Raw genomic sequence first — 17,867 nt, 5'->3', positions numbered from 1 at the left:
TTCTGGTGCGGGTGGCGTGTGTATGTGTGTGTGTGTGTTTGTGTTTGTGTGTATGTACGAGGTCAAACAATTAAGTTTGTGAACTCATCCTAGAAAAAGTGCTACATACCTCATTGCTGAATATCACTACAGTCACCTTTGAAGTACTCCCCTTGGGAAGCTATGCACTGATGCCAGTGCCTAGTCCACCCTTCAAAGCAATTTTTGAACTCTTTTTCTGGAATGGCTACCAGAGCTGTCATTGTATTACCCTTGATGTCCTGAATGTTATCAAAATGTCTTCCTTTCACTATTTCCTTTATCTTTGGGTAAAGAAAGAAGTCATTGGGGGCCAGATCAGGTGAGTAGGGAGGGTGTTCCTATACAGTTATTTGTTTACTGGCTAAAAGCTCCCTCACAGACAGTGCCCTGTGAGCTGGTACATTGTTGTGATGCAAGAGCCATGAACTTTTGACAAAAAGTTCAGGTCGTCTAACTTTTTCACACAGCCTTTTCCGCACTTCCAAATAGAAATTTGGTTAACTGTTTGTCCAGTTAGTACAAATTCATAATGAATAATCCCTCTGATATCAAAAAAGGTTAGCAACATCGCTGCAACAAGTTCAGGAACTTAATTGTCAGACTTTGTGTGTGTGTGTGTGTGGTGGAAGTGCTGGCATTGTTTTTTTCTTTTTTAGTACTTACTGAGTACCTACTCTTTTCTCTTTCAGAAACACACTTAAATCTCGCAATTTAGAGATAAGGTCACTGAGCTTCAGGGATATAAACTACTTGCCTGGGGTCACAAAATCAGCAAGTAACAAATACATGATTAAGAAAAGTCCCTGTGTTTCATTTTTAACAAGATCCTCAGGTAACTCCTATGCACATTAGATGTTCTAGGGGTTTCCAGGAAAGACAAGTTGAGTTGTTTTTCGTTGTTTTATGAAGACCAGAAGAGAAAGAAGCATATTCCAGGTGGTAAAAGCTGTATGAGAGAAGGTTTTGTCTGAGATGGCAAGGTGGAACCTCTAGTTTTCACTCCAGCACTAATAATTAACACAATGTTGAGTGCTTACTGTCAGACTGTGTCAAGCGCTTTATAATGGAGTAGCTCATATAACCCTCATAAGGCTATTAGGTCAGGTCATTATTATGTACTTTTTAAGGGTAAAGGAAACTAAGGTACAGATCAAAGGCCCAGGGATGAAGCTGGGCAGATGAAATTGGAGCTGCATTTTTTACCATCCTAAATCATCCATAAACACCTCCACCCACACGTGAGAGCCATAGCCATAGCCTCTCAGCTCTCTCTACGCTGCGAAAAGGGTACCGAGATCGCCCTTGTTTCTTCCTGGAGCAGCGCCACCGTGCGGAAACCGGAGGAACAGCACCCACCTTCCAGGGGAAGTCAGGCAAAGACAAAAAGATCCCTTTGGTTCCAGGAAATCTCCTGAAAAAGACGAGGGCGTATCAGGCCTCCAAAGCTATGCAGGCAAAGCAGGCACTTTTGGAAAAGAAGGAGTAGAGGAAAGGAAAAGAGCTCAGCTTTAAGCGACTGGAATGGTTCCTACACGATGCGTGACAAGGTGCGCCTCGGATGACTAGAAGCGAAACCTCCTGGTTTGGCCTTGGCCTCTGTTGTACGCATCCGAGGGATTAATGGGGTGAGTTTAGTGGTGCAGAGGACCATTGCAAGGCTTCGCCTAAAGAAAATTTTCAGTGGTATTTTTTTCAAAGTGACCCCGCCCCCCAAAGTATAAAAACACTGCGTGTGGTGGAACCTTTTGGAGAACCTGGAGATCTCCAAATCTGAAGTCTGTCCGGGAACTCATCTTGAAACGTGGACAAGCTAAAGTCAGGAATAAAATCATCCCTTTGACAGACAACACAGTGATTGAGGAGCACCTGGGGAAGTGGTGTGATTTGCTTAGAAGACCTCATTCATGAAATTGCCTCCCCCGGGGAAGTATTTCCAGGTGGTCTCAGGGCTCTGGTGCCCTTTCCATCTCTCAGTGGCCCATCACACTGCTGAGAATAGGTGGGCTTCCTCAGGGAGGTGGGCTCACCTGGCTATGGAGGTGAACGCATCAACCAGCTGATCCGGCAGCTAAACTAAACCCAGAATATCTGAAAGCACAATGCATTGGAAGCAAGTGTTTATTTTTTGGAATTGTCCAGTATCTTCAAAGAAGATTATTTTCGGCTGTATCTTCAGAAACTAGAGAGGAAGGATCAGGGAAAAGAAGGCAATATTCCCGGCAGGCACGTCTCATCATAGCCCAGTTCCAAAGGAAAAGTCTGGATGTTTTCTATGTTGGTGGCTGCTGCCACCACTGAAATCAGCAAAGGACTCATGCCATGGATGAAGGGTCCTGTTTCGTCAAATCTTCTACCCAGGGGTTTAATGTTGGTGAATGAATACTCAAGCATGAGTACAAGATGTCGGTGAGCCAAATCCAGAGGCATACTTGAACCTGGGGATTCCTAAGGCCTTGTTTTGGAAAGAACTTGAAATACAATTGGAGCACAAAAACAGTGCTCAGTTGTCAAAAAAGAAAAGTCTCTCTGAGATTTGAACTCAGATCCCATTACACATGGTCTCCATCAGCTTCTTTGAGGGGGAGGGATGTGTGACTGGAAATGAATGGCGTCCACCGAGGCCATAAAATTTAGTAGCTGAAACAAAGATAAAAGGCAGACAGATATGGCTGCAATCTAAACCTGCTCCTTTCGTGCCCCTGTCCACCTTTCTTTCTTTCTTTTTTTTTTTTTTAAGGTTTTTTTATTGGGGAAGGGGAACAAGACTTTATTGGGGAACAGTGTGTACTTCTGGAACTTTTCCAAGCCAATTTGTTGTCCTTTCAATCTTAGTTGCAGGGGGTGCAGCTCAGCTCCAGTTCCAGTTGCTGTTGTTAGTTGCAGGGAGCGCTGCCCACCATCCCTTGCGGGAGTCGAGGAATCGGACTGGCAACCTTGTGGTTGAGAGCCCGCGCTCCAACCAATTGAGCCATCTGGCCACCCTGTCCATGTTTCTTAACCTTTCTGAAATTCTGTTTTCTCATCCAGAAAACAGAGAACAGTAGCCACCCTATACGGTAGTTTTAAGATCTGGGATGGTCTTAGTGCAGAGCCTCGAAGACAAAAATGGTTCCTCTTCTCTCCTGCTTCTTTTTTTTTCCACTTTTCTTTTTTCTTCTTCCCACTTTCCTCCTTCTTTCTCTGTTCCATTTTTTAAGGGGACTGTGACTAGAAAAGCTATGGGAAGTAGTCAAAGTTGACTGTCTATTTAAGACAGGGCTTAGAGCCTAGATTCCCCATTTCTTCAAGGCAATTCTTTATCAGTGTTTTTGACAAACTTTCCTGCCAATGGGCCTTTGTTGGAGCTAGACTGGCAGGCGTCCCTAACTTTGAATTTTAGGGAGCAGTGTTTGTCTCTTTCCTCTCAGAAATTACCTGGGTTGCGTGATTGATCCAGAAGGAGGCTGGGCTTTGCTGAGACCATCCGGATGTCTCAGGATGTGTCTATAACTAGGGGTACTCAGGGGACCCCTTACTGGATAAAGGTCTGTTCCTGGATAGTTTTCTGTCTGGTTTTGTAAAGAGGAGTGCATTAATTTGATAGCTAAAAGCAGTGTTCTGCAGTTTTTTTGCTTCCATTCTTTCTCTACGTCCCAGTCCTGCCTCCTGCCACGTACTGGAACTATGCTAAGCACTCAAAGTATAATGGTGAATAACACACTTTGGTAGGTAGAAATGCAAATAGGCAATTAGAACACAGTGTTAAGTGTTCCAGGGTGGCCTATAAAGATTACTACTGAAGGAACCACAGGAGGAGCGTCTGGCCCAGACTTGGAAGATCAGGGGAGCCTTTGTGAAGGATGGGATGTCTGTGCTGAGATGTGCAGCTACGCATAATGCTTGTAGGTGATAGAGTGTAGTCAAAAGCAATCCCCCATTTCTTTGATGGGGGAGCTATGTCAGTCTGAGAGAGAGAGAGAGAGAGAGAGAGAGAGAGAGAGAGAGAGAGAGAGAGAGAAGAGCCAGGTGATGGAACATTCCTGAGTCAAGGAGCTGTCACTCCAATTTGCTATCCTTTTGGGATGGCTCAGCCTTCTCCTGTTATGCACTTTGACCCTTTTAAATGATGGGTTAAATTGTTCATCTAGATGTCTTCTAGTGCCTAAGACCCAGAAGGTAAAAATAGTTACTGAGGCCATGAAGTTAGCTGGATATTTGCAGTGGGATAAGGAACAGATACAATCCATTGCAGGTCTGGCTGGTGAGGGATCTAGGCCCCTGCTATTCACACTGTGGTCTGCTGGTTGCTGCTACCCACAAACTGTTACTTCCCCCGATGAGATAAAACTGGACCAGGACGTAAATCAAACATATTACCAAGCACACTGTTAGTTCAACTGAGATATTTTTTTCATAGAAAAGCTTTCTTGATGAAGGAAGCAAAACAATGCACCAATTTACATTTTTGCATAAACTCTTTTATCTCACATAGGGTGTTTTCAGCAATTTTATTCGCTTTCCCATTCCTGAATCTCAAGATATAAACTGTTTTCTGTTCTCCACAATGAATCATTTCCACAAAGTGAGGTCGGGTACTACCAATCACCTGGGTTCAAGGAGCTGATTTTCCCGATTTCCCAACCAAAATTTCTTGGGATTCGGGAATAGAAAAATGAAAAAAATTCCTGAGAATGGGTGGGAATTCCTGCCCAGAAACCCTAGCAATAAATAGGAAAAATGTCTAAGAGATACATTATGAGTAGAACGTTTATTTCTCATTGTGGGTATTACTGGGTTCAAGGAACTGATTTCCCGACCAAATTTTCTCGGATTCGGGAATGGGAAAGTGAAAAAAATTCCTGAGTATGGGCAGGAATTCCCACCTGGAAACCCTAATCTCACGTGTGGACCAGTAATGAATAGTTCACAGACTAGCTATTTTGTGTAGTACCAGTCTAGGCAACATTGGCCCATCTATCCTGGAAAGTGTTCTTGGATCCTTTCTGTCTTTTCTCTCTTTCTCATTCCCTTGTTTTTTTCTTTGTTTCCTCTGCCTCCTCATCCTCATCTTTATAATTTTCCCTCTCCTCCCCCTTCCTTATTACTATTTTACTATTTCTTTCCCTTTTTGATGTTGTGACTTTGATTCAGTTTTTTGTATTTTAAAAAGCAAAACGAGAGGAGCCCAAATGCACAAGATAAGAAATGAGAATGGAAAACAATCACAAAACTAGACGACATTTAAGTAATTGAAAGTAACTAAAATAATTGTAGGAAAATAAATTAGAAAACTTAGATGAAATGGATTCTTTTTAAACAAAATGCAAATTGCTGAAATTGATTCTACAAATTGCCCTAGATTATACAGAAATTACGAATAAAACAGTAGGCATAAAATTTTGAAATGGTTTGTTAAAAAGTAGCCTCCCCCAAATGCCAAACCTCTATGGTTTTGCAATTGAATGCCAACAATATAGTAAAGAAACAATGATACCAATGGTATAACTGTCCCATAGTAACATATATAGAAAGAAAGGAAGCTTCAAATTTATTTTTATAAAATCTGAAAAGTAATACTAACATAAAAACTTGACACAGCATAAAATAAGAAAGTCACAGACTAGTTTCATTTGTTAGTATAGTAGTATATTTATTAATATGAATAGCATATTAGCAAATAGAGCCCAGTTTGGGCTCTAAATCAAAAGAATAAGATGTCTCTCTCTTGTTCTTATAGTTGCTTTATAGTAAGGCTTGCTATTAGGAGTTGTAAGTCGTCTGACTTTGTCCTTTTTAAAGATTGTTCTTAGCTCTTCCAAATTCTTTGCATTTTAATGCAGTACTTAGAATCAATTTGTCAATGCCTATAAACAACTTGTTGAGATTTTGATTAAGAGTGCTTTGAATCTACACATTAATTTGAGGACATTCTAACAATGTTGAGGTTTTCAACCCATGGACATAGTACACTATTCTATTTGCTTAGGTCTGCTTTAATCTCTCTCAGGAATACAGTTTTGTATTTTTTTGTAGTTTTTACAGGAAGTAGTGTAGAGGACTTCCATATCTTACTAATTTCTAAATATTTTGTGTTTTTTGATGTTATTGTAAATGGAATTAAAAAATATTTCCTTTTTTATTTGTTTGCTACTGTAAGAGTATGATTTACCTTTGCCTTTTGATCCAAGTCCTCAGCCTTCCTCTACTTATTACTGTGTTTCCCCGAAAGTAAGACCTAGCTGGACCATTAGCTCTAATGCATTTTTGGAGCAAAAATTAATATAAGACCCGGTCTTATTTTACTATAAGACCCGGTCTTATATTATATTATACTATATAACATAATATAATATAATACCAGGTCTTATTAATTTTTGCTCCAAAAGATGCATTAGAGATGATGGGCTGGCTAGGTCTTATTTTTTGGGAAATGGTAGTTCAAGTAGGTTTTGTTTCTTTGGTATGTTCTTTAGGATTTTCTATGTAAACAATCATGTAAATCATGTTGATTGTAAATAAAGACAGTTTTACTTCTTCCTTCCCTTTTGTTTTGCCTTTTATTATTATTTTTCTTACATCATTGTGCTGGTTAGAACCGCTAGTTCACTATTGATTGAAATGGTAAGATGTTACAATGTTGACACCCTTGTCCTATACTTGATCTTAGTAGAGAAGCATTCACTATTTCACCATTAAATATGATATTAGCTGTGGGGTTTTCATCGATGCCCTTTATCACATTGATGAAGTTCCCTTCTAAGTTTGCTGAATTTCTTTTTAAACATGAATGGGTAGTAAATTTTCTCAAATGCTTTTTCTGCTTTAATTGAGATGATATACAGAGGGTGCCAAACAAATGTATACACATTTTAAGAAAGGAAAAAGCTACTAAAATTGTAATACTCAATGTATACCAATAACAAATGAATACAAGTCATGTTTGACTTCTGCAATTGTAAGAGGTGCTCAAAGTGGTTACCATCAGCATCTAAACACTTCTGATTACGGTGAACTACTGCTTGAGCAACACTGACCAAAGTATCCATTTGTCCATATTTTTTGGTCACCCCTGGTATTCAATCAATCAATCTATCTATATTTTAGTCTGTTAACATGCTTAATGATATTGATATTAGAATATTAGACAAATCTTACATTCCTAGAATAAAATCTATGTGGTAATGATTATTATTTTTATATTGCTGACTGTTATTTGATCATATAATATTTTGTAAAGGATTTTTGTATATGTTCATGAGGGATATTCTGTACATTTTATTTTTGTAATGATGTCTGTTTTTGATAAAATATTATGCTGGCTCGCTTCTGTTTTCTAAAAGGATCTGTGTGGAATTGACATAATTTCCTTAAATATTTGATAGAATTCACCAATGAAACCATCTAGGGCTGCAATTTATTTTGTGGGAGTATTTTTAATAACAAATTCAACCTCTGTAATAGATATATGGCTATTTGGATTTTCTATTTCTTCATGTATCTGTTTTAGCAAGTAGAGTATTTCAAGGAATTTTTTTTCTAATTAAGCTAAATTGTTGGATTTATTAGCATAAAGTTATTAATATTTTTCTTTTTTATCATGTGTTGGTGTGTGAAATATGTAGTGCAACTCTTCCTGGTATTGTTAATTGTGTTTTCTATCTTTGTTCCTTGATCACTCTTTCTAAAGATTTTTTAATTTTATTAATATTTCAAAGAAGCATATTTCAGCTTTGTTAGTTTTCATTTATATATATAATATATATATTATATATATATATTACTCTTCATTAACCCCATTCTTCAACTTAATTTGTCTTTATCTGGCTTCTTTAGGTGGAAAATTAGATCATTAATTTTAAATTTTCTTTTTTATGTAAACATTTTAACTATAAATTTCTCTCTACTTCTTTAGTTGCATCCAAAATTTTTTATGTATTATTTTTTTAATTTTTATTTCCTTCCAAGTATTTTCAAATTTTCCATTGTGATTTCTCCTTTGACCCATGGATTAACTAGAAACATGTTGTATACTTTTTAAATATTTTTAATTTGTAAAGATATTTTATTTTTGATTTCTAATTTAATTCTGTTGTCAGAAAACATACTCTGTAATATTTTAATCTTTTGAAATTTATTTTAATATATTTGAAATTTATCTCATTTTATTTTATCTCATTTAAATAGGCCAGAATATGGCCTATTTTGTAAAATTTTCCATGTACACTCAAAAGAAAAAATATATTCTCCAGTTGTTGGATGTAGTGTTCAATAAATATCAGTTAATTGATAGAGTTGTTCACATTTTCTATATCCTTACTGATATTTTGTTAAATTGTTCTATCAGTTCCATAGAAGTGAGTCAATATCTCTAACTTTGCTTATTTCTTTTTGTAGTGCTATCAGTTCTTGTTTTGTGGATTTTTGAAACTCTGTTATTAAGTGCATGCACATTTGTGATTAAGTTTTCCTGATTAATGACCCTTTATTCTGAAATGTCCAGTATTTAAGGGGAGTTTTTATGCAGATTTTATTTCGCTTCACTGTGACTCACTCTTCTCTGACACATCCTTTCTTAATTTCTGTCTCTGTCATTCCTGAACTCTGCTACTCATCCACACTTTATGCTAATAAGACTGTGGCTTTCCACTTGCTTTCTAGTCACAATGCCATGCACAGTGGGGAGTTCGCTTAGGGGTAAAAAGGCTAATGACCAAGCTAATAGTAATAAAACTAGGTCTTTATTCCTCATTTAGAGTTGTTTCCTACAATGCTGTGATGCTAATAGATAAAAGTAGTAACCACTAACTTTCCCCAGGGCTTGTTTTTAAGTAGACAGCATTAGCTAATCCTGAAAACTTTTGATTATTCTGGATGTGAGGAGAATGATATTTTCACTAGAGAGAAAATTAAAGAACACTAAGCAAGGTCAACACACGGGGCTAATACATTAGACCTGTTTTTAGCCTTTGCTTTCTTATCTACAAATCTGTATGACCTAGATCATCAATTGACTATACAATTCTCCTGCTATAAAGTGGATATTGAAATTTTAACCATGTAGAGTTGGGGAAGGCATCTTAGAGGTCATTATGTCTAATACCCTGTCCACAAATTCAGGACTCCCTTTTATAATGGAATTCCTGCTTCTGCCAAAACTTAGCCAGCTTCTACCTCAGAGCTTCTATCTAGTAAAAGAGAAGAACCTGTTCTAAGTGTTAGAGAATTTTTTTTATCCGAACACACATCTCTGTGGATCAGTCCATTGATTCAAATTCTATTTGCACAAGCTGCACAAAATAATCTCGTTTTATCTTCCACATGAAAGTGCTTCAGATATTTGAAGACAACCATTAGGTGCTTCTGAGTCTTATTTTTCCTAGGCTTAATTAAAACATGCTTAAGTTAAACATTCTCATTTCTTTCCAATCTTCTTTGCATGAACTTAACTAGAACAGCTAAGTCTTTTTCTAAGTCTATGAATCTCTGTAAGTCAAATCTTCCATATCTCTATATGGTTGATTATTTTGAACCCACATAGAGCTGTCCTCCGGAAGATGATAAAAACGATAGGAATGTATTTTAAAAAGTTAAAGCCATTCACCCAAGCAAATATTGTGCCTCTGTCATTATCTGGGTCTTCGGTTTTTGCCTACAACTTCATGTCAAATTAGTCCCACAACCTTAATATGATGTGGGAGATAAAGACTTCTTGATTTCCCTTCCTCTTAGTATCCACCCAACTAGCAAATTCACTGATTAGTATCATTCCCCTTTCCTTTGTAAAAAAGTAATATTCTTTGTGTTCATTCAATCTGTTGCGAACATACTACTAGTTAGACCTGTTGCCAACATGCTACTAGTTTTGAGAGCTGCCTGTGTTTTGAGTACATTATTTATATGATCACAATCATTCTATAAAGTAGATATTAATGTGCACGTTTTACTGATAAAGAAATCAAGTCATAGAGTGGTTAAACCAGTTAGCCAAGGGCCTGCAGCCAATTATGGGCAGGACTGTCTTCCTAATTCCCAGGTTTCCATGTATACTGCAACTTCGTGATAACTCTGTTCCCTTTCATGCTTATCTCATTTAATTTTGCAATGCGGGTATATTTGCTTGCATTCATCCTTGTCCATAAAATGGTAAGTGAGCTGACTGAGGGCAGGGATCATATAATATGAACTTTTGTATCTTCCCTGCTATCAAGTAGAGAGCTTTGGTTCTATAGTAGGACTCTTAATAAGTGATTGTTGGGATGAAAATTGTAAAACTATAAATGATCTCTCTCAGGACCTGGTATGCCGATGGCTAGCTACAATTTTGTTTAAGTTTATGTTCTTTGTTTTTTATTTTGTAAGTCAGCACTGATTGAATAGAACATTATCCAATGTTTGGGTGTACGTATGTATGTAAATCTGTGTGTGTGTGTGTGCACATGTGCACGTGTGTGTATGAATGGTTTACAAAAACTTTAGAGTAATATTATAAGGAATTTTGATCAAATGAGCTGCACTCAGGGCCTTTGCTTCTTGTTAAATTTAACCATACAATTGAGATTTAGTAAAACAAAACATATAAAGTAGAAGAAGGGGTAATTTAGCCCTAATGGGGGATAGTTTTAAGTTACTGATTACAAAATCGTGACAGTGTGTTGAGAAAATTTGTGCTAAACATGATCAACTTTACCCAAATTGGTTTATGTCTTCTGAACTAAGAGCTAAGTAGCCATTTTTATCATGATGTTTAAAAAAAAATAAAAATGAAGGCAGAATTGTTTTGTGCAGGCTTTTGGGCAACATTTCGACCAATTAGGCTTTGACATTTTGGTAAATGTTAAACTATATCATGACACTTTAATAGGAACTGGGGTTTTTCTTGCCCCTATTTTGCTGTCCAAAATATTTAGAGACTTGGCAGAAAACCTTGGGAAAACTAAAATTCCACTTCTCCAATATGGTATTACTCATCCTAATTTAAAGTAAACAGCAAAAAAGGAAGAAATTAAAGATAAGCTATGGCTATACTAAATAATACTCAGTTTTCAAAAAACAGTCGTCAAGACTTGGGTAGTATTTATTTATTTATTTAAATTATGTGAAATGCAGATTAACTTCCACTGAGGCATGTTAAGTATTGCTTTAAAATATAGGAACTGCAGTGCTTTGATGAGAACAGAGAAAGGCTATTGGATTGTGGCTTGTCAAAGGATCTCTTTCTGCTATATAACATTATTGTGCGCATATAATACTGTCTGATAAAAGTCCTCTGATCTTAAAGTGCATGACAAAAAGACACGTACCTGTTTCCTTACCTCTCCTCTTTGCCTTGTTCTGATTGGAACCTGTGGTTATAATGTTTGGGGAATAAAACCTTAGAAAGAATTTTTTTGTTTTTTTGACTTGGAGACGTGATTCTGCTGCTGTAGTTTTCTTCGGGTGTCATGGATAGCTCTCTGGCTGACCGGCAGACGTATTGATGGCTTGGTTGTGATAAGGCTGCAGCCTGCTCCCTTATCTTTTCAAGTCTCCTGATTCCTACCTTCTGTCTATGTAAGGATTACTCACACCCCTTTGGATAATCCACCTAATCTCCTAATTGCCTCTGTATGCTGAGGGTCCTGTGATGTCCCAGGGTCTCTTCTCCTGTATTTTTCATCAAAATTGACTCATCGTTTGTCTCATTTCCTCTGTGCCCTGACAAATGGTTGGTTTACTAACCTGTAATAAATTAATCCAGGCTAAAATGCCATATACACATTAACGCCAAACTTAATGTGTTGCTGATTTCACTGGGAATTTTAAGGAGCTCCCTGTATATGAGTGTCTTAATCCAAGGAAATATTCTTTAGTAATTACCATTTTGGAACTATGACAGGCTGGTAGGCGAAGAGTTTTTTTGGACCCCTAAGCACAAATGAGTACATTCTTTAATTTTATTATAGGATCTTAACTTGATTATATGATTATCAAAGCATTTGTATTTCCCTTTAATTGGAAACACAAAAGAATGATTGCTTGCTTGAAAGAAATACAAATATTTATTCCTCTGGATACACTGTATTACTCTAGAATAAAACCAGAATATCAGAGGTTTAAGTGCATGAGTCATATTGCTTTGAAGGTTCATAGAATCATGCTTTGCTACACTCACTGAAATAACTCTTGGATTAAAAAGTAAATTAATGCTTATGTGATGCTGCCAAAGCATATTCATGGGAAAATTAATGGTCTCAAATAAAGAATAACGTTACATTAATTAAGGATTCAAAAAAATTTTTTTAAAAAGGGCAACAGAAATAAAAAAAAACAGAAAAGGAAAAAAAGCAATTTCTAGTGATAAGTACAGAAAGAAATCAGAAACAAAAAAACACACAATATTGACAGGCTAAAAAAACTTTAAAAAATGCAGTCTGGACAAATATATAATCTATTCTGGAGCGAAAAAAGAAGTCAGAAAAGCATTAATTTAGTACTAATAATGGAGCTATAACCAGAAAAGATATGTTTTAAGTTGAGAAATCACACAACTCTGCTAACAAATTTGAAAATTAAAATGGAAAAAATAACTTTATGGGAAAGTATTCAGGCTAGAACCAAGAAGCAGAAAGCATAAGTAGATATATAAACAAGAAAACATTCTAAAAACTTGTGCAGGATTATCTTCAAAAAGGGAAATGTATCATAAGTGTATAAAATGTTAAAACTTACCGAATTTTACACTTTAAGTTTGTGCTGTATATTGAATGTAAATTATATCTCAAAAACGTTGCAAAAAAGGGAAGTATGTCCACGTGATTTTCTTGCTGAAATTATTCATAGCTCTTCATGGAATAGATCATTCTCATGCTACTTAAACTATTAGAAAAACAATGAAAATGTGGAAAGTTTTCTACCTTATTTTACGAAGCTCAAATAATCTTGACACCAAAACCTTTAAAGAAATGAAAGCTATTAGTTAGTTTTGATTATTAATACTAATCCAAAAATTACCTACATATAGTCAACATTGTATAAAAACAATAATATGTGTATGTGGAGACAACAAAGATAAGTGAGCCTGGGAGAAGTGTCCCCTGAGCTATCTCTGGGAAATGTCGGACTTGCAGATGTTAAAGGGATTCTTTGGTAACCCAGTGCCTCAATGAATTACACAGATTCAGTTTAGGACTGCAGGAATTCAGGCATGAGAAACTCTGCACATGGCTTGCACCGGCAGACCCAAGATGAACAGAATCTTGGAATCCCTGAGACTCATCATTGTCTAAATCTTGCCCCACAGAGAACTGGCTCTCAACTCCAAAGCCTTCAGTGTTGTGTCAGTGTTACTGGAATTTCAGGAAAGCAGGCAGCAGCAAGGGGCAGCTTTCCCAAGTGAAGCTGTAGAGGTCTACAAGTCCATGTCAACACTCTGTTCCGTGAGCTGCCCTTTCACAGGATCACCAACGAATTTATTGTGGGAAGTGTTCAGGAAGTAGTTGCTTGTATCAGCGACACTTTAGATGTGCACATGACCCCAGCGAGCATCAGCATCAGAACCCATTACTCCATGTTGGAATCAAACATGGAGAAGATCATGTTTGGAATTTCAGGAACTGATGACCATTTCCCAACTATTGCATTGGAAGGGATGTGTAAAAGCTCTTTGCAAAATAAAGTGTTCCCAATGGGAAGACATCTCCTATATTTTCAATATTCCCTAGATGAAAAGATGAGCAGCAACATGGCCCTGAACTGGATTGAAATGAGTAAGAGTCAGAAATCCTCTTAAGAGCAATAAATGGCCTTGGAGCAGTTAGAGGTAGTGAGGAAAGCAGAGTACAATGATGGTTTTACGTAGAAAAGCAAGAAATCATGAGCTTAGCCTTGATTCAGATCTGTGGTATCCTTGACACTTTTTCATCCAGTGATGAGCCGATGACCTATCACTAGCAAGGCCAGTTCCCAGGTGCCCACAAGGATGGCAAAGGCTAGACAGGATCATTCGGAAACTCATCAACGGGCATCATGGGAGTTTTAGCACCTATAGCTACGACTTGAATGGTGGAAATGATGTAGTTTGGTACTCATATAAGATGCTGGTGGATGTGGACATAAGTATAAATCTGTAGGGCATTCAAAAACCTTAAAACACACATCTTGTTTTACCAAGCAGGTCCACCATTGAGAATTTAGCCAAAGGAAATCTATATCCATATACACATATTCAAGGAGATGTGAGTGAATAGGATGGTCATTACAAACTTGGAAATCAACTAAATTTTCAAATAAAGATGGATAATAAATAAATTATGGTATTGCCATATATATTATAACAGGACTGTCATCTGAAAATATTTGCACTTCAGTAAGGGAAAGATAGACTTCAAAAAGAGCATACTCTGTTGTGCTTGTATTTTCTAATTTTGCACAACTAAAACTCATGACTATTGTCATCATCAAGGGAAGATATTTTAGAATGAAAAGAAAGTGGTGTGAAGTGTGAGACTATACAAAAATTTTTCGAGCATGCTTCTACCATGTCTGTGAGGGTGAAAATCGTGGATCCTGAACTCACAAGATTTGTGATTTGGGGAACTTCTCTGCGCCTCATTTTCCTCATCTGTAAACTGATATTGAAGTCATACTTACTTCTTACTTCGAAGGACTGCCATGAAGATTAAAGGAATGTATGTATGTGTGAAGTACTTACAGTTGTCTTCACACATCTAAGAGCTCGATAAACATTACGGTGAATAAAGTACAGTGACCTTTTATGGATGAACCATGGGAAAAAGTCTACTCTGTTTTCCATGTCAGGAAAAGCGCCGCATCTCCAAAAAGATGTTTTAAAATTTAATCTAATGATCTAGTAAACCTTAAAACTTAGCGTGCTTCCTTCTTTCTTGGACTGCTAGTTCATAAATTCTGTGCCAAATTCCTGGTCACCTCTGCTAACACAACCAGGTAGATTTTCTCTGCTTATTTAACTTACTACTACTGTATTAGTTTTCCACAAAATTTCCCTTTAGACTAGGATTTCCAAGACACCCACTTAAATTTTAATTTCAGGTAAACAATAATATATTTTTTTAATATAGTGTGTACCGAATATTGCATGGGACATACTAAAGAAAATATTGCTATTTACCTGAAATTAAAAATTAACTGGGAATTCTGTGTTTTTATTTGTTAAATCTGGCAACCCTATCTTATACATTATATTTCTTTATTATTAAATACCTCAGAACTTTTGTGGAACAATACTGAGGAATAAATGAATGAATAAATGAATGAATATGTGAACAAAAAAATACCCTGGGTTGAAGAAAATTTTTGAGACATCTTAATCTCTGAGGGAAGAAATCTGTAATGGCTTATAATATAATTATAGTCAATAATTTGTAGATTGGCCTTTTAAATTAATACCTAACATTCACCCTTTTTTCTTTCCTTTCCTTCCTTCTCCCTCTTTTCATTTATCTCTCTTTTTCTTATAGCTCTTCTTTTATTGATATTATAATGAAAAAGAAAAACTTGGAAGAGTTTTAGATTCACACATATGAGAAAAATACAGTTATAAGAAAAGATTAGGGATTACTTCACCCAGTGAAGTGAAAGCTGAATAGTGATTTAATATTAGCACAAAGTGATTTTTCAAATTCTCTTTGATCACTGGAAGAAAGATCCTACCTATCTTTACATTGTAGGCAATATAAGGCAATAGTAGGGCTTCTAACTTTATGTGACAAATACTGGAGCAGCACATTACTGGCAAGGAAATTATGATTGTCTGATTATTATGTTCATTTCAGGTAAACTTTTGGATTTCATCCCTTTAGGAAATTCACTGTGCAATTTATGCCTTCCAAAAGAGTCACAAAGGACCTTCTGAACTTCTTTCCCATATACTTCAGACCATTCTTTGCCTTTACAGCATCTTTTCACACATCTTTTATCAGTTTATATTTTAGGGTGAAACATATGCCCTAGGGAATGAATTACGTACTGACAATACTAATCCGTATTGGCTTGTTTGCCTGTCCTAGATGACTCATGTTCGTACCTAATATTCAGTCTCCTAAACATATCCCTGTGTTCTCTGTTTCCAGGACTGCTGCTGCATCCCATGTGAAAAGCAGAAAATAAAATGAAGATTTTTCAGTGCAAGACGCAATACTGGCTGTTTCCCACTGTTTTGGCAATTGCTTACTTTTGCACCATTGTCCAGGCTCAAGGTAATGGGGAACTTTAAGCTAACTATTAGGGTCTGGGACTAATGAGCTGTGTTGGTTCTAATGATCATTTTTTTAAAAAAATTATTTACCCTAGTAGTGCTTCACTGGTTCAAATGTGTTTCTAGGACATGGTCATATGTTGGCTGTTGCTCATTATTACCAACTCTTTACATTGTAGAAATGTGCCACAACTTGGATGAGGATTATGACCTCAAGAGTGATTGAGCTAAAAAAAAAAAAAGAGTGATTGAGCTTAGTCATTTTGTGGCAGTTGGTTTAATGGCTCATTCTGAACTTGGCTTCTTTTCGGCTGCGCAAATTGAATTAGTAATGTCACATTTTCATATTACAAAATCAGTTCTATTGATAAGGAGCTATAATGTGTGTAGCGTGTATCCCAATCATGCCTTGTCTCTTAAATAGAATGTCTACAAAATATTTCTACCATTGCATACTTGGCCCTTAATTTTGCTTCGTTCTTTAAAAACTGAGCGCATAGGGGCCGGCCCGGTGGCTCAGGCGGTTAGAGCTCCATGCTCCTAACTCCGAAGGCTGCTGGTTCGATTCCCACATGGGCCAGTGGGCTCTCAACCACAGGGTTGCCAGTTCAATTCCTTGAATCCTGCAAGGGATGGTGGGCTGCGCCCCCTGCAACTAGCAACGGCAACTGGACCTGGAGCTGAGCTGCGCCCTCCACAACTAAGATGGAAAGGACAACAACTTGACTTGAAAAAAGTCCTGGAAGTACACACTGTTCCCCAATAAAGTCCTGTTCCAAAAAAACCCAAAAAAACAAAAAAGCAAAACTGAGCACATAGTCTAAAGGTGAGTAAAGATCTGACACAGGCTGCTGATACGCCATTTTAAGCATTTCTAATGACTTCTAGCTTTGTTTTAATTGAACTTACTTTTTGAAATCTACTATTTATATAATTGGGATCTGCACTTGTATTTTTGAATTCCACTCAGTTTTATAAAGTATGTCAGGAGTTGGCAAGCTACCACCTCTGGGCCAAATCTGGCCCACTGCCTACTTTTATAAATAAAGTTTTATTGGAATACAGCATGCTCATTTGTTTACATATGTCTTTGGCTGCTCTCACACTGCAATGGCAAAGCTGAATACTCGTGACAAAGACTGTAAAGTCCACAAACCCTAAAATATTTATCTGGCCCTTTACAGAGAAAGTATGCTAAGCTCCAAAATAAGTGCATAATATATATGTAAAACTGCTCAAAAAGACATTACTAGACAAACATGGTAATCCAGCAGAAACAGAAATTTGGGTGCTGAAATTGTCATTCATCAGCTGAGCAAGGTAGTCTCAATGTGATAAGGCTGTTTTAGGAGTATTAATGTCTAATGTTTGGAATTTAAGGTTGTAGAAAAGTCAGATGCAAGAAACATTACACCCTGGTTCCTTAATGTGGGGCACACTTGTTTGGAAAGGAATGGAACGTGACTCTTTGCATGGTCCGATAGTGTGAAAACACTGTAAGTGAATGACCGTATTTCCAATACTTCATGCAACACAAAGGCATCAGTTGAATAGGCAAGTTCTGCTTATGTTATTTACATTGATAAAAGAATGCTTTCAGCTGTGACAATTAGAAAACTGATAACAGAAATCCTAGATAACTCACCTGCTACAC

The 17,867-nt window shown here is 36.8% G+C and overlaps 1 protein-coding gene and 2 pseudogenes across 5 annotated transcripts in view; all 3 read left to right on the top strand.

The window, feature by feature from the left end:
* COL14A1 (collagen type XIV alpha 1 chain) overlaps positions 1-17,867 on the top strand; it is a 224,969-nt gene that overhangs the window by 29,720 nt on the left and 177,382 nt on the right. For all 5 annotated transcript variants that reach the window (XM_019716589.2, XM_019716514.2, XM_019716662.2 and 2 more), the window contains exon 2: positions 16,089-16,214. In XM_019716589.2, coding sequence (XP_019572148.2) covers positions 16,127-16,214 — 88 coding nt within the window. In that variant the 5' untranslated portion in view covers positions 16,089-16,126. The remainder of the gene's footprint in view (positions 1-16,088; positions 16,215-17,867) is intronic.
* Positions 1,244-2,422, top strand: LOC109434122 (large ribosomal subunit protein uL30; annotated as a pseudogene).
* On the top strand, positions 13,224-13,929 carry LOC109434198 (protein limb expression 1 homolog; annotated as a pseudogene).

The sequence above is a fragment of the Rhinolophus sinicus genome, linkage group LG12 (assembly GCF_036562045.2).
Source record: "Rhinolophus sinicus isolate RSC01 linkage group LG12, ASM3656204v1, whole genome shotgun sequence".
In the NCBI taxonomy this organism is placed as follows: domain Eukaryota; kingdom Metazoa; phylum Chordata; class Mammalia; order Chiroptera; family Rhinolophidae; genus Rhinolophus; species Rhinolophus sinicus.
Note: the sequence above shows the minus strand (reverse complement) of the source record. Positions and strands in the feature narration are given on the sequence as shown.